This window comes from Belonocnema kinseyi, chromosome 1, assembly GCF_010883055.1.
Source record: "Belonocnema kinseyi isolate 2016_QV_RU_SX_M_011 chromosome 1, B_treatae_v1, whole genome shotgun sequence".
In the NCBI taxonomy this organism is placed as follows: Eukaryota; Metazoa; Arthropoda; class Insecta; order Hymenoptera; family Cynipidae; genus Belonocnema; species Belonocnema kinseyi.
The window spans coordinates 65909552-65926062 of NC_046657.1; the positions used below are offsets into that span (position 1 = coordinate 65909552).

At 28.3% G+C, this 16511-nt stretch overlaps 1 protein-coding gene across 1 annotated transcript; it reads left to right on the plus strand.

Moving 5' to 3' along the window:
• The first annotated feature begins 1743 nt into the window (after nucleotides 1-1743).
• Nucleotides 1744-2331, plus strand: LOC117178016. The gene has a single exon (XM_033369202.1). The coding sequence runs from the start codon at nucleotides 1744-1746 to the stop codon at nucleotides 2329-2331; it is 588 nt and encodes a 195-aa protein (XP_033225093.1).
• The last annotated feature ends 14180 nt before the right edge of the window (nucleotides 2332-16511 follow it).

Sequence of the window (16511 nt, forward strand, 5' to 3'; positions counted from 1 at the left end):
TGTTCAAACAATTTCAATTATTTTTGTTTGAATTCTTATCATTTGCTTGAAACTTTTGTTGACTGATAAGAATTTACATTTTTTGGTGAAAATTCATATTTTAGAGTTAAAAAAATCATTAATTTTTTTAAAATCCTTCTTTTAGCTTCTATAATTCAATAATTTGGTAGAAAATGAATAGATTTGGTTAAAAATCGACTTTTTTGTTAAAAATTAATATTTTTGGGTTCAAAAATTACATCATTTTGGTCGAAAATTCAACAATTTGAATGAAATATTGTTTTTTTCATTAATAAAAAATCTTATCTGATTGAAAATTCATCTTTTTTGGTATAAATTTGATCTTTTTTGTCTATAAATTGAACTGTTTAGGTAAAAATTCGTTTTTTTATTAATTCAACTGTTTTTAATTTATAATTAATACATTTTTCGGTCGAAATATCAACTATTCTATTTTTTATAAGAAATCAACTTTAATCATAGGAAATTAGTTTTTCTGATTTGAAAATTCAACAATTTTTGAGAAAATTAAAGCATTAGGTTAACCAAATAAGGTGAATTATGAATAAAAAATATAAATTTTGATATATCAATCAAAAAAGATTTTATTCGAAATTGAAAGCAGTTAAATTAATTTGAAAAAAAAATAAAATAAAACTGTTGAAGCCTCAACCTAAGCAGATTAATTTTTAACTAAACAGGTGCATTTTTGCTCAAAAAACATGAAGTTTAGAATAAAAATATAAATTCTTATTTGCAATTGATTTATTTCTGTTGGATATATTCGGTGTGGAAAAATATTTTCTGTATGAAAAATATAAGTGCTAAACATTAATTAATTCTGTGCAAGAAATATTTTGTGTAAGAAAAAAATTATTAAACAATATTAAATTCTGTGTAGAATATATTTTGTTCAGGAAATATTTGGTGTAGAATAAATTTTTGTAGAAATGGGTGTTGCCTGGTGTTAAAAATTTATTTTTTAAGTTGAAAATTAATAATTTTAATAAACATTTTCGCAGCTCAAAAAGAATTTTTTAACCTTAAAATTGAAATGTTCCGTTTGATTAAAATTTTTTTCTTTTGATAAGAAGATTATTTTTCTCCAATGAAAAATCAACTATTTTGTGAAAACTAAATCTACTTTATAAGAAATTTAAGAATTTTATTAAAAAGTTATGCTTTACTTAAAAAATCAGCATCTTGTTTGAAAATTCGTCTTTTGGGAATAAAAATTCATCTATTTTGGAAGGAAATTTATTTCTTTAGATGAAAATCTATTCTTTAAATAATAATTTATACTTCACGGCAATGAGATGCGGTAGCTCTAAGGACATTTGGGAGATGAGGAAAGAAAAGAGAGAAAATAATATGAAAATGGGCATTTGGGGAGAGGAAAAGTTGAGAGAATTTAAAAAAAAAATAGAAAATGAGGATATAGGGGGTCGGGAAGAGGAAGGAGTTGACACGCTGCTAGAAAAACTTAAAGGAGCGATAGATAAGGTAAGGGAAGAGGTGAGACCGCGAGAAAAAGAATAAGGGTTTAGGAGAGGCTGGTGGGACGATTAATGCAGGGAAAGTAAAGATAGGATGAAGGTGTGTGTAAGGAAATGGAGGAGTGGGGAAGGGAAGAAAGGAAGGGTGTAAATGACGAAATAGGAATGAAAGAGTGGACAAAGCACTTCAAGGGGCTGCTAGGAGGCGTGGAATATAGGGTAAAGGGAGAAGGAAGAAAAGTGGTGGATGGGTTACGAAGAAATTGAAAACGTGATAAGTAGGGATGAGCTAAATGAAGCGATTGCAAAGTCGAAAAGAAACAAGGCAACAGGGGAAGATGGCTTGGGAAATAAAGCGCTGAAATATGGAGGATTGGAGGTGAGGGAAGAGATGTGGAGGATTTGCAACAATCTATGGAAAGGAGAAGGGTGGCTGGAGGAGTGGGAGGCAGGGCTGGTGGTAACGTTGATTCAGAAAGGAGAAAGCAAAAAGGCGAAGGAACATAGAGGTATCACACTCATGTCCGTGGGATATAAAATGTATGCGGAAGTGCTTAGAAGGAGGTTGGAAAGACAGGTGGAAGAGAAGCGAAGTACACCACAAAACCAAACGGGGTTTAGAAAAGGGATGGGAAACATAGATAACGTCTACGTGCTCAACTATCTAGTTAATAGGAACCTAGGGCGGAAGAAAGGGAAGCTAGTCGCATTCTTTGTAGACTTTAAGGCAAAATTTGACTCAGTTAACAGTAGGATCTTATGGGCAACCATGAAAGAGAGAGGATTAGACAAAGGTTTAATAAAAAGAATAAAAGAAATATTTGTTGATACTTAGATAAGGGTGAAAATAGGTGATAAAAAAGGTAGGGAGTTCTGGACAGGAAGGGGGCTCAGGCAACGGTGTCCTTTGAGCATACTTCTGTTTAGTATTCTTCTCGCAGATTTAAAGGAGAATTTGAAGATGAAAGGGAAAGGAGGGACAACATTAGGAGCAGGCAAACTGTATTTACTAGAGTGTGTACATGACGTAGTGATATTAGCGGATGATGAAAAAAAGTATGAATTTGTTGATGAGAGTGTTCGAAGAATATGTGAGAGAAAAGGGTCCAACAATAAATGTGAGCAAGACCAAGATGATGTGTTTCAGAAATAGAGGGGGAAGATTAGAGTACGAATGGAAGATAAATAGCATGGTGGTATATTTGGTTGATGAGTTATGCTACTAAGGATTTCGGTTCGAAACGAGAGGAGGAAGCGAGCTGCAGGAGAGAAAGAGATTGGAATGCGCGAGTAAAGTAATGGGACAAGCATGGGGTATAGGAAAAAGGAGGTTCAAGAATGACTAGAAGATGAGAGTGTGGATGTTTGATGTATTAGTATGGTCAGTGTTAAGCTATGGTGTGTAAATCTGGGGATGGAAAGACTACAAGAAAAAATGAAAGTTTGCATGAGAGATTTTTGAGATGGGTTTTGGGAGTGAGCTGGAGTTGCCCAGGTTATATGCTGAGGAAAGAAATAGGACGAGAAAAAATAGTGGTGAGGCAAGTAAAAAGAGCCTGGAACTTCGATGACAAACTAATAAGGGAAAAGGGACGCAAAATTGCACAAGCGTGTGCTCGCGAGGTCATGGATAAAGAGTGGAGGGGTAACGTGTGGCGTTCAAAATGGGAGGAGAACATATATGTAATGAGGCGTGAATGTGGTATAAATGAGAGGGGTACAGAGTGGGAGGAAGTAGAGGAAGAGATGAAGGCAAGGCAAGATGAGGAAAGATGGGAAAAAATCGCAGATTCAAGGTAGAACAGCTAGTATAGAATGGTTAAAGGGTGGGGGAACCAGAGTACCTGAAAAAGATAAAAAATGAGAACAAATGGAGTAGAGTAGTGAGATTCAGAATTGGAGAGGTTATAGGAGCATGCAGTTATTGGATGGATGAAGAAGATAATGTTTGTTGAGTATGTAGGTATGAGCAGGAAACATGGTTGCATGTGTTAGAGAGGAGTATAGATGACGTAAGGGAAGGGTACAAAAGAGTACAAAAGATAGAATTAAATGAATTCTGAATGAAAATGGTCAGGGGGAGGAATGAATGAAGAAGCTAGAAGATCTGAGAGAGAGTTGGTTGCACAGGATAACAGGAAAAAAGCCAAGAAATGACTCCGAAAGCAGAAGAGTTACGAAATAGTGTTGCGAACTATAGTCAAGATTTGAAATTGATAATGGTAAGAGGAAATGGAAGCCCAGGGCAAAGTCACAAGCGTTTAGAAATAATAATAATTGCAGACTGTATGAAGCGAATAGTTCGTAAGATACTATAAGGCTTTTTTGTGAGAATACTTATAATGGTTATGTAAAGAGTCTCAAATCCGGAAAAGTGAGAGAGTATAAACAAACAAAGTTAAAAGTTAAGACTATATTGGTCGAAAATTAAATTTTTCCTTTATAGCTAATTTTGTTAACAGAAATTTTTACTATTTTATTTTTATTGAACTATCTAATTGTTTAGTCAAAAATTAAAGTAATTTATTTAAAATTCGTATGTTTTTGTTTTTTTAAATAATGTATGTATGCATTATGTTGAGAAATTGTTCTGTTTTAATAAATAATCATTCTTTTTCGTTAAAAAATTATTTATTGAAGAAAAAAATTAATCTATTTTGTTTCGTAGCAAATTCAACCATTTTGTTCAAAAGACATTTTTTTGTTTAAAAACTCAGATTTTTCTTAAAAATTCATCGGTTTGGGTAAAAATTAAAATATTTAGTACAAAATTATTTTTTATTGGTTAAAAATGAGTTTTTGGTTAAAAATCAGTGTTTTAATTGAAAATGTAAATCATACAGTTATAGCTTCGTCTATCCAATAGAAATTGTATATCTTTTATTGCAAATTTAATTAGTTTGTTAAAAATTCACTTTCTTGGTTAAAAATAAATTTTTTCACTTAAAATTCAACTAATTTATTTTTGGTTGCAGATTCATTTTTTTCTTAATTATAATGTAATTGATTGATTGAAACTGTATTTTTATTAGTTGAATATTGAATTATAAAATGAAAAACTAACCCACTTAGTTTTGTAGAAAATTAAATTAAAAACATTCTGAAAGTTTTTTTTTTTAAGTCAAATGTTTATTTAAAATTCTTCTTTTTGAGTCAAAAATTCAACTATTCGGTAGAAAACTCATTTCTTTGGTTGAAAATTGAACTACATTGTTAAAAATGCATTTATTGTTTGTTGAAAATTCGTCTGTTCCGTTGATAATTCACTTTTTATTTAAAAAACTTACCTATACCATTTTTAGTTAAAAATTCAACAATTTGCTAAAACATTTATTTCTTAAGTAAAAATTGATCTGGTTTGTTAATAACTCGCTTTTTTCAGCTGTTTACTCAATGTTTTCTCGGTTCAACAAACTTTGTGATATGTAATATTTTGTCAAAAATTTTAAGTTTTTAATTTAATTTAATTTTTTAAATGTTAATTTATTACTAATTACGATATATATTTATTCACAAAAATGGTTTAATCTTTGATTTAAATACATTTTTTGATTTTTTGACTCGAAAATATCTTTTCGTTAAAATTTTTTTAAATGTTATTTTTAAAATTTTAGTAATATTCAATTGCAAATGGTAAAAAAACGGAAATTACCAAATTTTGTAAACTTAATTACAATCCCTTAAATTTCAATAATTTAAGTTGTGATGTTCCAATTTCAGGTTTTCATATTTCTTATTGTGAAAGCTTGAGAAAATCGAAATTTTTTTTTTTTTGAAAAACTCAAAATTTCAAATTGTACCTATAAAATTTTAACTGATGGCATTGTATGCGTGCGCATGGCGTAGATGCTACGTCGATTTATAAAGTAATATTGTTGAGCAATCTTCGTAATAAATAAGTATTCTGATAAGAATCTCGATGTTTAATCTAAATTATTCTTATCTGCAAAAGAATCTAAAGGCCATTTAGAGATTTCTTATAAAGAAGAGGACAGTTTTTTTATAAGGGGGGGGGGGGGGGGGGGGTAGCAATATTACGATATGTTTTAGGAATATGGAGAAAGGAAGTAATTCCCACGTAATCTTTTGAACAAATGGTTCTTTTAGAATATCGATTTATTAAAAATTGAGGGGCTGACCCTTCGATGAATTTTACCTAAAGAAGATCAGTTTATATTTTTTTAAACTCAAAATTAAAGTAAAAACTAGAAAGAACTAATTTTCATTTAAAAAATACAAAGTGTCAAAAAAGTAAATACATTTTTACTTATACAGTGGAATTTCAACTGGAAATGGAAGATTAATTTTCAGTTAAAAAAATTAATTTTTAACCAAAAGTGAAATAGTTAATGTTTGTAGTTAAAAAACTGATTTTAAAGAGACAAAATAAATTTTAAAAAAAGATTTTTCAAAGATTTTTTAAACGATCAGAAAGATGAATTCGTATACTGAAATGATAAATCTTTAACTGGAAGTTATATTCATAGTTTAAAAATTTAACTTTTTATAAAAGAAATTCATTATCATTTTCAACAAAAAAATAAATGTTTAACAAAGTAGTTCAAAAAAGTAGTTGAAATCCTAACCAAGAAGATTTGCTTACCAGAAAAGATTTATTTTTTGAAAATTACATACATCTTTAACCAAATAGTAGAATTTCCAACTAAGACTAGAATATACGAATTTTTCGACTCTTCTGCTCAAATAATTGAATTTTTTACTTAAAAAGACGAATTATTAACAGAAACGTTGAATTTTTTAACAAAAAATTACTTCCTAATAAAATTGTTTAATTTCCAACACAACAGAACCTCAAAGAACCAGTTATAAATTTATGTGGCCTCTGGTAGCCCCCACTCTAGGTGCTTAGAGTGGGGACGCCAAAAGCGCCAGGAAATTAAAGCTGGTTCTTTGAGCCGAGCATTCAGTTGAGACTTCGGATTGGATAACTCGTCCTTCGCACGAAGAACCAGTAATAAATGTATAGCGCCTACAGTGGAGGGGGCGACGAAGGCGCCAGAAAGTTAAAACTGGTTGGTTAATCCAGGCTCTTATTTGAGGCGTTGGATCGGATAACACGTCCACTGCATGAAGAACCAGTTATAACTTTATAGCGTCTAGAGTGGATGGGTCGACATAGGTGGCAGAATGTTACAACCGGTTCTTTGAGATAGGCTCTCAACTGAGACGTCGGATTGGATAAGTCTTTTGCCTCAAAAAGAATGGTTTATATCTTTATGGCAACTGGTGTGGGCGTGCTATAGGCGCCAGAAATTTAGAACCGGTTCTTTGAGCCGCGCTCTCAATTACACGTCGGATTGGATAACTCGCCCGCCACACGAAGAACCAGTGATAACATTATGGCGCCTAGAAAGTAGGGGCGACAGAGGGGCCAGAAATTTAAAACCGGTTCTTTGAGCCAGTCACTCAGTTGAGACGTCGGATTGGATAACTCTTTTGTCTCACAAAGAACGGGTTATACTTTTATAATAACTGGTGTGGGGGTGCTATTGGCGCCAGAAATTTAAAACCGGTTCTTTGAGCCAGTATCTCAGTTGAGACGTCGGATTGGATAACTCGTCCGCCGCACAAAGAACCAGTTATAACATTATGGCGCCTAGAATGTAGGGGCGACAGAGGCGCCAGAAATTTAAAACCGGTTCTTTGAGACAGGTTTTTAAAACTTACTGATTTATTTTAAAGAAACCAATGTCTTTTTTATCATAATAGAGGGCCTTTAAACAAATTACTTGAATGTTCATTAAAATAATTACACTTTTAACGTAATAGTTCAATTTTCAATCTAAAAAGATAAATTCCCAACAAAAAAGTGTCATAGTTTATATTTCAATAAAAGAAATGGAATTTAGACACGCAAAAAAAATGTTAAGCCAAAAGACGAATTTTCAACAAATAAAGGTTATTTACGCAAGAAAAAATAAAAGTTTATTTAAATTGTGGAAACTGTCGCACTTCAATCCAAATAAAATGAAATTTCAAACACAGAAAATTTTGTATAATATTATTTTAGAGGCCTAATACCAGTGGTTATTTAATTTTTGTACGACAGAGGTCTCTGCATTGTACGATTGATAAGTAGAAGAACTTCTATATCATAATCGATTTTTATTATGCGAAATTAATTGAAAAAGCGAGAAAAATAAGTTCTAAAAAATTCGCAAATGCAGAAAATCATTCAAAATCCACTGTTTCAATTAATTTCGCATAATAAAATTTGATTATGATATAACAGTTCTTCTACTTATCAACCGTACAATAGAGAGACCTCTGTCGTACAAACATCAAATAACCAATGGTATTAGAGCTCTAAAATAATATTCTATCTAATTAACCAATCTAACCGAAACTCTGTTTCAAAAACTTGAACAGAAAACTTAGTTTGCCAAAATAGGAGAATTTTTAACTGAAAAAATATTAATCTTACAAAAATTGGGAAAGCTACATTTTCAGTAAAAAAAAATCAATTTTAAACAAAAAAAAATGTTTTTCCATGAAGCAGTTAAATTTCTAGCCAAAGACATAAACTGATGAATGTTTAATTAAAAATATTAATCTTAAAATTAAAATTATTTCCTAGCAAAGTGATTCAATAAAATCTTTCCAAAGAAAATAGTTGATTACTTATGCAAAGAAAAAAATTTTTAAACCAAAAGTTGCATTTTAATTTTGAAAAATTTCAGTAATTTATTCAAAATTAGCTTTTTTGTAAACAACGATTCTTCTAGTTTAAGACTTCAGCTACTGGGTTGAACTACTTTATAAAATATTTATTTCTTTAGATGAAAATGTATAATTTCAATTAATATGGTTTTGAGTGAAAAATTAATTTTTTTACGGAAAATTTAACTTTTCTAGTCGATAAGTAATAACTTTACTAATAAATTCATCTTTTTAGTCGGAAATTTAACTAGTTTTTGGAAAATTCCTTTTTTTTATTTAATTTAAGTTTTACAACTAAAAAATTACGTATCAAATTTTTTGGCGACAATTTATTTAGTTTTTAATTAAAAATTTAACAGTTTTGTTGCAAACTCAGGAGTTTTGTACAAAATTGGTCTTTTTGAGATAAAAAGTCAACTATTTTAATAAAAAATTCATTTCTATAGTTAAAAATTAATTTTTTTGAACTGCAAATTTAACTTCGACTGGAAGTTAAAACTTTAGATATTTGTTAAAAACTGCATTTATTTGGTAACAAATTTATCTTTTTTAGTTGAAAGTTAAATATTTTTATTGGTAACTTATGTATTTTGTTAAAAAATGGTTATTTTTTAAATAAAAAATCATTATTTTTTGTTAAAAAATAAATAATTTAGGAAAAGAATTCATCTACTTTTTTTTGTAGAAATTTAAACAGTTTCGTTAAAAACTTATTTATTGGTTGACAAATGTAACTTTTTCTTGAAAATTCGTCTGTTTGCGTTAAAATTCAAATATTTGGAAAATTGAATTATTTTTTTAAAAATTCGCTTTTTCGGCAGAAAATTATTTTTTTTTGTTGAATATTTAATTATTTGATGATGAAATAATCTACTTAGTTTTGTAGAAAAAAAACTGAAACCATTTTTTTAAAGTAAATTACTGAATAAAACTTCTCATTTTTGAGTGGAAAATTCATTTATTTGGTAGACAATTAATTTCTTTGGTTAAAAGTTTGTCTAGTTTTTTAAAAACTCGATTTTTGTAATTGAAAATTTGTTTGCTTACTAACATCTTAAATATTCCGTTTGTAATGATAAATTAATCTTCTATATTTGAAAATGTAACAGCTTCATTAAAAAGACATGTATGAAAAAACTCATGATAAAAATTTATATTTTTTAATAAAAAGTTCATCTTTTTTATAAAAAGAATTCATTTGGAAATGATTATTTTAACTAAAAACTAAATATTCCCTTTATGTTGGTAATTTTCTTTTTTTTTCAAAAACTCAACGGTTTGATTAAAAATTAACGCCTTTTTTAAAAATTCGTATTTCTTTGTAGAAAAATAATCATAATTTTACAATTAACAAATTTTTTGGTGGTAAATTAGTAATTTAGATGAAAAAGTAACTATTCAACTAAGGAAAAAATTCTTCAATTTTCAGTCCAATCCAGATTAATCCACATGTTTACAGCCTAATCGGGATAAAAATAAATTATATCAGAATAGATCAAATTACCAATTTTGAATTAATTCATTCCAAAATCTACCAAATGATTCTCAATATATAAAGTGCGAGATTTTATCTTATTAGAACAATAGAAACTTTATTAAATTAGGCTTGTAATTAGATGACCTTGTACCGTATTCGTAAAAAATGGTATAGCCTCAAACATTGTAAATTTTACAATTTGTCAGAGTTTCGTAATCAGGAGCTACGTAATAAAATAGTGATTAGCCTATATATAGGAGTGGAAATAAACCCAATTTATCAGTTATTTTCAGAAAATCTAACGGGAAAAATGCAGATTCTCATTGAAACCGTTCTCCTTATCTTTTTGATTTTCCACCATTTTGATTGTAAGTTTACTCAATTTAACAAACATCTTAATATGGAATATTTTTCCAAAAATTCAATTTAATTTTAATTTTTTTAATTTTAAATTATTTTTAATCACAATATTTAGAAAAAAGGTTTGCTCTCTGATTCAAATACATTTTTTGGTTTTAAAATTTCTTTTCTTTTAATTAAAAAAAATTCAATTTGAAAAAAGTTTTGAAATGGTAAAAAACATAAATTATCAAATTTTCTAAACTCAAGTACAATCCCTCTAATTGCATTAATTTTAAATTTAGAGGTTCCGATTTCAGGTTTTCGTGTTTATTATTGTGAAAGCTTTAGAAAATATTAATAGAGTTTTTTGAAAAACTCCAAATTTCGATTTGGGCTTCTAAAATGTTAATCGGATGGCAATGGATGCGCGCGCACGACGTGTATGCTACGTCGATTAATAAAGTAATATTGTTGACCAACCTTCGTATTAAATGAATATTCTGATAAAAATCTCAATATTTAAACTAAAATTATTGTTATCTGCAAAAGAATTATAAGGCTATTTGGGGGCTTCTTATAAATTAACTAATAGCTTTTTTATTGGGGGGGGGGGGGCAATATTATGTTTGAATAATATGGGTAAATGAGGGAATTGATAATGACACGTTAGATCTGAAAAAAATAAGCCTCTTAGAATATTTATTTATTAAAAATTGAGGGGCTGTCCACCGAGGAATTTTGAACTAAAGAAGATCAATTCATTTTAAAAAATGATCATTAAAATAATAGCTAAATAGAATTGAATTGAATTTAATTTTAGAAATACCTAGATTTAACAATGTACATACATTTTTAACAATATAGTGGAATTTTCCACTGGAACTGAAAGATAAATTTCCAGTTGGAAAAAAACTTAATTCTAAACCAAATAATTCAGTAGTTATTTTTTAGTAAGAAAACCTAATTTTTAGGAGAAGAAACGAATTAAAAACTATTATTTTAATTACAACAACATTTTCAATCAACAAACAAAATTTTTAATAAACTAATTCAACCAAGTAGTTGAAACATTTTACCAGTAAATACTTTTTTTTAACAAATTACATAAATTTTGAACCAAATAGTTGAATTTTCAACTAAAAATAAAATATTTGAAATTTTTCTATTAATAATAAAATATTTGGATTTCTAGTGAATAAATTAACTTTCAAGCAATGAATTGAATTTTCTGCTTGAATAATTGATTTCTTAACTCAAAAAGAAGAAGAATAAGCAAAACAGTTGATTTTTCAAACAAAAAATTACTTTTTATTAAAACTATTTAGTTTCATAGAAAGCAGATTAATTTTTCATCAAATGATTAAATTTTGGAAGAGGAAGATTAATTTTTTATTAAAAGAGATGAATTTTCGAAGGAAAATGTATTCTCAACCAAAAAATTCAATTTTTGAAGGAAGACTAATAATCAACCAAATAATTATTTTTTAAAGCAAGATGAATTTTCAACGAAATATTTGTATATCTAAAGGAGAAAATTAATTTTCCACAAACTAATTGAATTTTTAAAGAAGAAAATTAATTTTCTATCAAATATTTAAATTTTTAAAGAACAAGATTAATTTTGTATTAAATAATTGAATTTTTAAAGGAGAAGATTAATTTTCTACCAAATAATTCAATTTTTACAAGAGAACATTAATTTTCTATCAAATAATTGACTTTTTAAAGCAGAAGATTATTTTGCCACCAAATATTTCAATGTTTGAAAGAGTAGAATCATTTTTCAACAAAGAATAAAATTTCTAAACGAGAAGAGTAATTTTTTAACCAAATAATTGAATTTTCAAAGGAGAAGATCAGTTTTCTACTAAATAATTTAATTTTTAAATGAGAAGGTTAATTTTACACTAAAAAATTGAAATTTTAAAGGAATAGATTAATTTTCCACCAAATAACTGAAAGCTTTTAATGGAAGACAAATTTTTAACCAAATAATTCAATTTTTTAAGAACAATTATTTTTAAGCGCAGAGTTAAAATCTTAACTAGTCAAATTTATGGTTATATAATTAATTTTAACCAAGGAAATTAAGTTCTTAACAAAACAGTCACATATTTATTTAAAATAAAAAGCAACGAATTTTCAGAAAAATACCTAGATTAAGAAAAAAGGTTTTTCTAACTGACAAAATATATTTTTGTATAATGTGATGAATTTGCCACTGGAAAAGTTAAGATTTTAGGTTAAAAACATTCATTTTTGTAAAAAATAAAATAATAAAATGATAAATTTGCAGAAAAAAATGAACTTTTGACGAGCTAGTTCGACTAGGTAAGTTAAATGTTGACTACGAAAATTAATTTATTCCAGAAAAATGGACTTTTCAAAAAATCACATGATTTTTTAACCAAATAGTTGAGGTATTAACTTAAAATAACAGAAAAATGTTAAAATATCAGAGTTAGATTTATCATAAAAAAATTGATTTTCAAATAAAGAATGAAATTTTTTATATGAACCAAATAGTTGAATTTTCAAGAAAAGTGGAAATTTCATTTCTAGTTGAAAAAATTCATTTTCGACCAAGGAAGTAAATCTCATATAAAAATAGACAAATTTTCATTCCAAAAAGACAAGTTTTCAACCAAATAGTTGAATTTTCAAACGGAAAAATTACTTTTTAATAAAATTGATTGGTTTCCTGAAAAGCAGATTAACTTTTGCCGAATAGTTGAATTTTTAAATTAGAAAAATATTCTACTGGCAACGACAACATTTTAACGAAATGCATGATTTATCTACAAAGTCGCTCACTTTTTAACTAGAAAAGATAAATTTATTGTCAAAAATGCAACATTAAAGTTTTTAATCAAAAACTAATTTTCAATCAACGTTAAAGTGCATTTTTGAATTTTCAACATTTTCTACCAAAAAATAAGAATATTTAAACAAAAATTTCCTTTTAACCAATAATTTAAGTTCCAACTAAGAATGCGTTAGTTCAGATTGAAAATAAAAAATAAATTTAGATTCAATAGAAAAAAACAAAAAAGAGGAATTTACAACAAAAAGTTGAATTCAACCAAATTGCTAACAAAATTTTTTCATTTCATGAAAAGCAAAGTAGATTAGTTTGCCACTAAAAAAATTCATTTTTCAACCAAAAATTCGTTTTTTATCCAATCCGAAGAACTCAAGTGAGGGCCCGGCTGAAAGAACCAGTTATACATTTCTAGAGCCTCTGGTGACCCCCACTCTAGGTGCCTAGATTGGGGGGCGCCCAACGCGCCACAAAGTTAAAACCGGTTCTTAATGCCGGACTCATTTGAGACGACGGATTGGATAACGCGTCCGACGCACGAAGAACCAGTTATAACTTTATGGTGCCTAGAGTGGAGGGGAGGACAGAGGCGCCAGAAAGTTGAAATCGATTCCTAAAGCCGGGCGCATTTGAGACGACAGATTTGATAAATCGTCTGCCGCACGAAGCAACAGTTATAACTTTATGGTGTCTAGAGTGGGGGCACCTGAGGCGCGGGAAATTTAAAACAGTTGCTTTGAGCAAGGCTCTGAATTGAGACGTAGTATTGGATCTTTATTCGGACTCTGAATTGCTCTGTCTGTACTTTGTAATTTCTTGATTGATTCACAATTTATTTTAAAATCATAAATATTTATTTTTATAGATTTGTATGCTCCAGGCATCCCCATACAGAAGAGAATGAAAGGTAAAGTGGAACAGGTCGATGAACGCGTACCTCATGAAAATCCAAATCGACCAACATTTGAATTCACGTACATGGGCGAAAGGATTGGGGTTTGGGAACATCCTATTACTAAAATACCGGAAGATTTGAGCATTTTGCCAAAGGAAAGAAATGAATGCCCAACTAATGAAGAGTGCAAAGTAAAAGGAATTACAATGCATCATGTTGCTGTAGCTGGCTTTTATTTTGTGGCATTTATGAAACACATACCTACAGCAGAAGGTACAATTCAAAAACTTGTCGGTGCTTGCCTTTTTTCTTATGTGCTGGATCCTAATGATGAGCTACGTCATTTGAAAGTTCTGTAATATTTTTCTGACTTACTTTTCTGAATAAGAGCTTAATTGACTGAAAATTATTCTCTAATGGTACTCCTTTTTTTTGGAATATCAGCTAAAATTATCTATACTCAATTCCCCTCTTGGGGAATAGAGTATATACAATTGGTAATGAGCTACGTCATTTGTAAATTCTGTAATATTTTTCTGACTTACATTTCTTAATAAAAGTTTAATTGACTGAAAATTATTCTCTAATGGTAATCCTTTTTTTTGGAATATCAGCGAAAATTATCTATACTCTATTCCCCGAGAGGGGAATAGAGTATATACATTATACGCAGCCAGCGCAAGAGGTATTAAGGAGCGCTGCTGACTTTAAAACGGGATCACTAGTTTAAAAAAAAGGGAGGAACTTTCTTAAAATACTTTTGGAATTCTTTTGAAGTTCCACATCGAATGACCCCTTACGGAAATATTTTTGGTCTTCTGAAAAAAATATCAAGCGTGAGAAGTTTAAGCAAATTTTAAGAACTTCTAGATTTGTATCTCTATTTCAACTCATAGTATCACCTACCAAAATTTCTAAAATTGACATGACACAGTCGATGAAGTATTATCATCAATTGAGTTCAGCAAAAATAACAAAACCTTTTATGGTTCCCGAGATGGTATTCAACAACATTATTTTTAAAATTCCTTGAGTTTTCCTTGATTAATTTTCTTTTTTCCTTTATAATTAAAATTCAAATACAAGCATTTTTAACATACAATACTTTCAACATAAAATATTTTATAAAAGAAATAAAACAGTATTTCTGATAGAAATAATTTTTTTAAATTTATTAATTTATTTTAAACGAAAAAATGTTGTTTCTATTATAAAAGATGGCTTTTGAACAAAATACTTGAATTTTCAACCTAAAGGATACATTCCCCACAAAAAAGTGTAATGTTTTATATTTCAATAAAAGAGATGGCATTTATACACTCAAAACAAATTTTTAAACCAAAAGGCAAATTTTCAAGAAATAAAGGTGTTTCACTCAAGAAAAAATAAAAGTTTATCTACATTTTTGAAACTGACGGACTTATACTCAAGAAAAATGAAATTTTAAGCCCAGAGAATTATTTTTTTACCAAAAAAGGATAATTTTCAACTAATAAAAATCAATTTTAAAAAAAAATTGGAAAAGTTACATTTTGAGTTAAAACGTTAATTTGATAAAAAGAATTCCTGAAATTAAAATCAAGAATCTAACGACCGAATTTGGACAACCACTACAAAATGTTCCCATTAGAATCTGAAAAAAGGAACACTTCCCTCCCCTCCTTTACCCCTAAAACAGAAAAAAAAGAAAAGAAAATTATTTATCTTTACTTTGGACGAAAATAAAAAAGGGGGAAGAAAAATGAGAAAGCAACCAACCAAATCTCCTTCCTTCTCTTTATTATTTCTTTTGTCAAAAAGTTCCATTTTTATCCAAAAAGATAATATTTTTTTTAAGCTGATGAGTTTTTATTAAAAAATTAGTTGAGTTTTCATCCAAAAAAGATTTCAGTTAACTTTTCAAGATTAAAATATGAATTTTTTAACAAAGAATGAGTTTATGTTCAACCAGGTGAATTTTTATTTGAAAAGAATTCTAAAATAGTTTAATTTTCAAAAAAAAAAAGAATTTTTTCAACCAAAAACGATACATTTTTAATAAAACATTTAAATGTTCTATTAAAGAGTTACATTTTTATTCAAGAAAGATGAGATTTGTACTAAAACAGAGAAAGTTCTAATAAAAAATGACACGCTTTTTTCAAATCTGAACTTTCATCCTTAAAATATTTCAGTTTATTTTTCAACACAAAATATAAATTTTGAACAAAAAGTAAATTTTCTACCAAATAGTTTAAATTTCAAAAAAATAGTTGAATTTTCCACCAAAAAGTATGATTTTTGAACAAAATAGTTAAATTTTCTTCCAAATAGTTACAGTTTTAACCCAGAAAATTGAAATTTCTTTAAAAACAAATGAATTTTTAATTAAATTTTTTGAAATAGATGAATAATTATTCAGAAAAGATTTCAGTTCTCTTTTCAACAACAAAATATTAAATTTCAGCAAAAGTAAATTTTCTACCAAATACAGTGTGTCCCATATTTATAGGACCGCCCCATTTTTTAAGGATAATTTTTTTTCTATTGAAACAAACTGCACCAAATTTTTTGAGTGAATAAATGAGTCGAGTTAATGATTTTTCCTAAAATATAGAGCTCGCAATGCCAGGTAAAGCGAGAAAAACCCGGGAACTCCCGCTACTTACGGGGATCCCCGCAATAAAAATAGGAGAAATATTTATTGCGAACATATTTTGCGAATATACACTTTTAAAATAGGAAAAATACGTCGATAATCCCCAAAAAGAATGTATGTGGGAAAGTATGTATGTGAAAAATCCTCGGGAAAAATTTAAA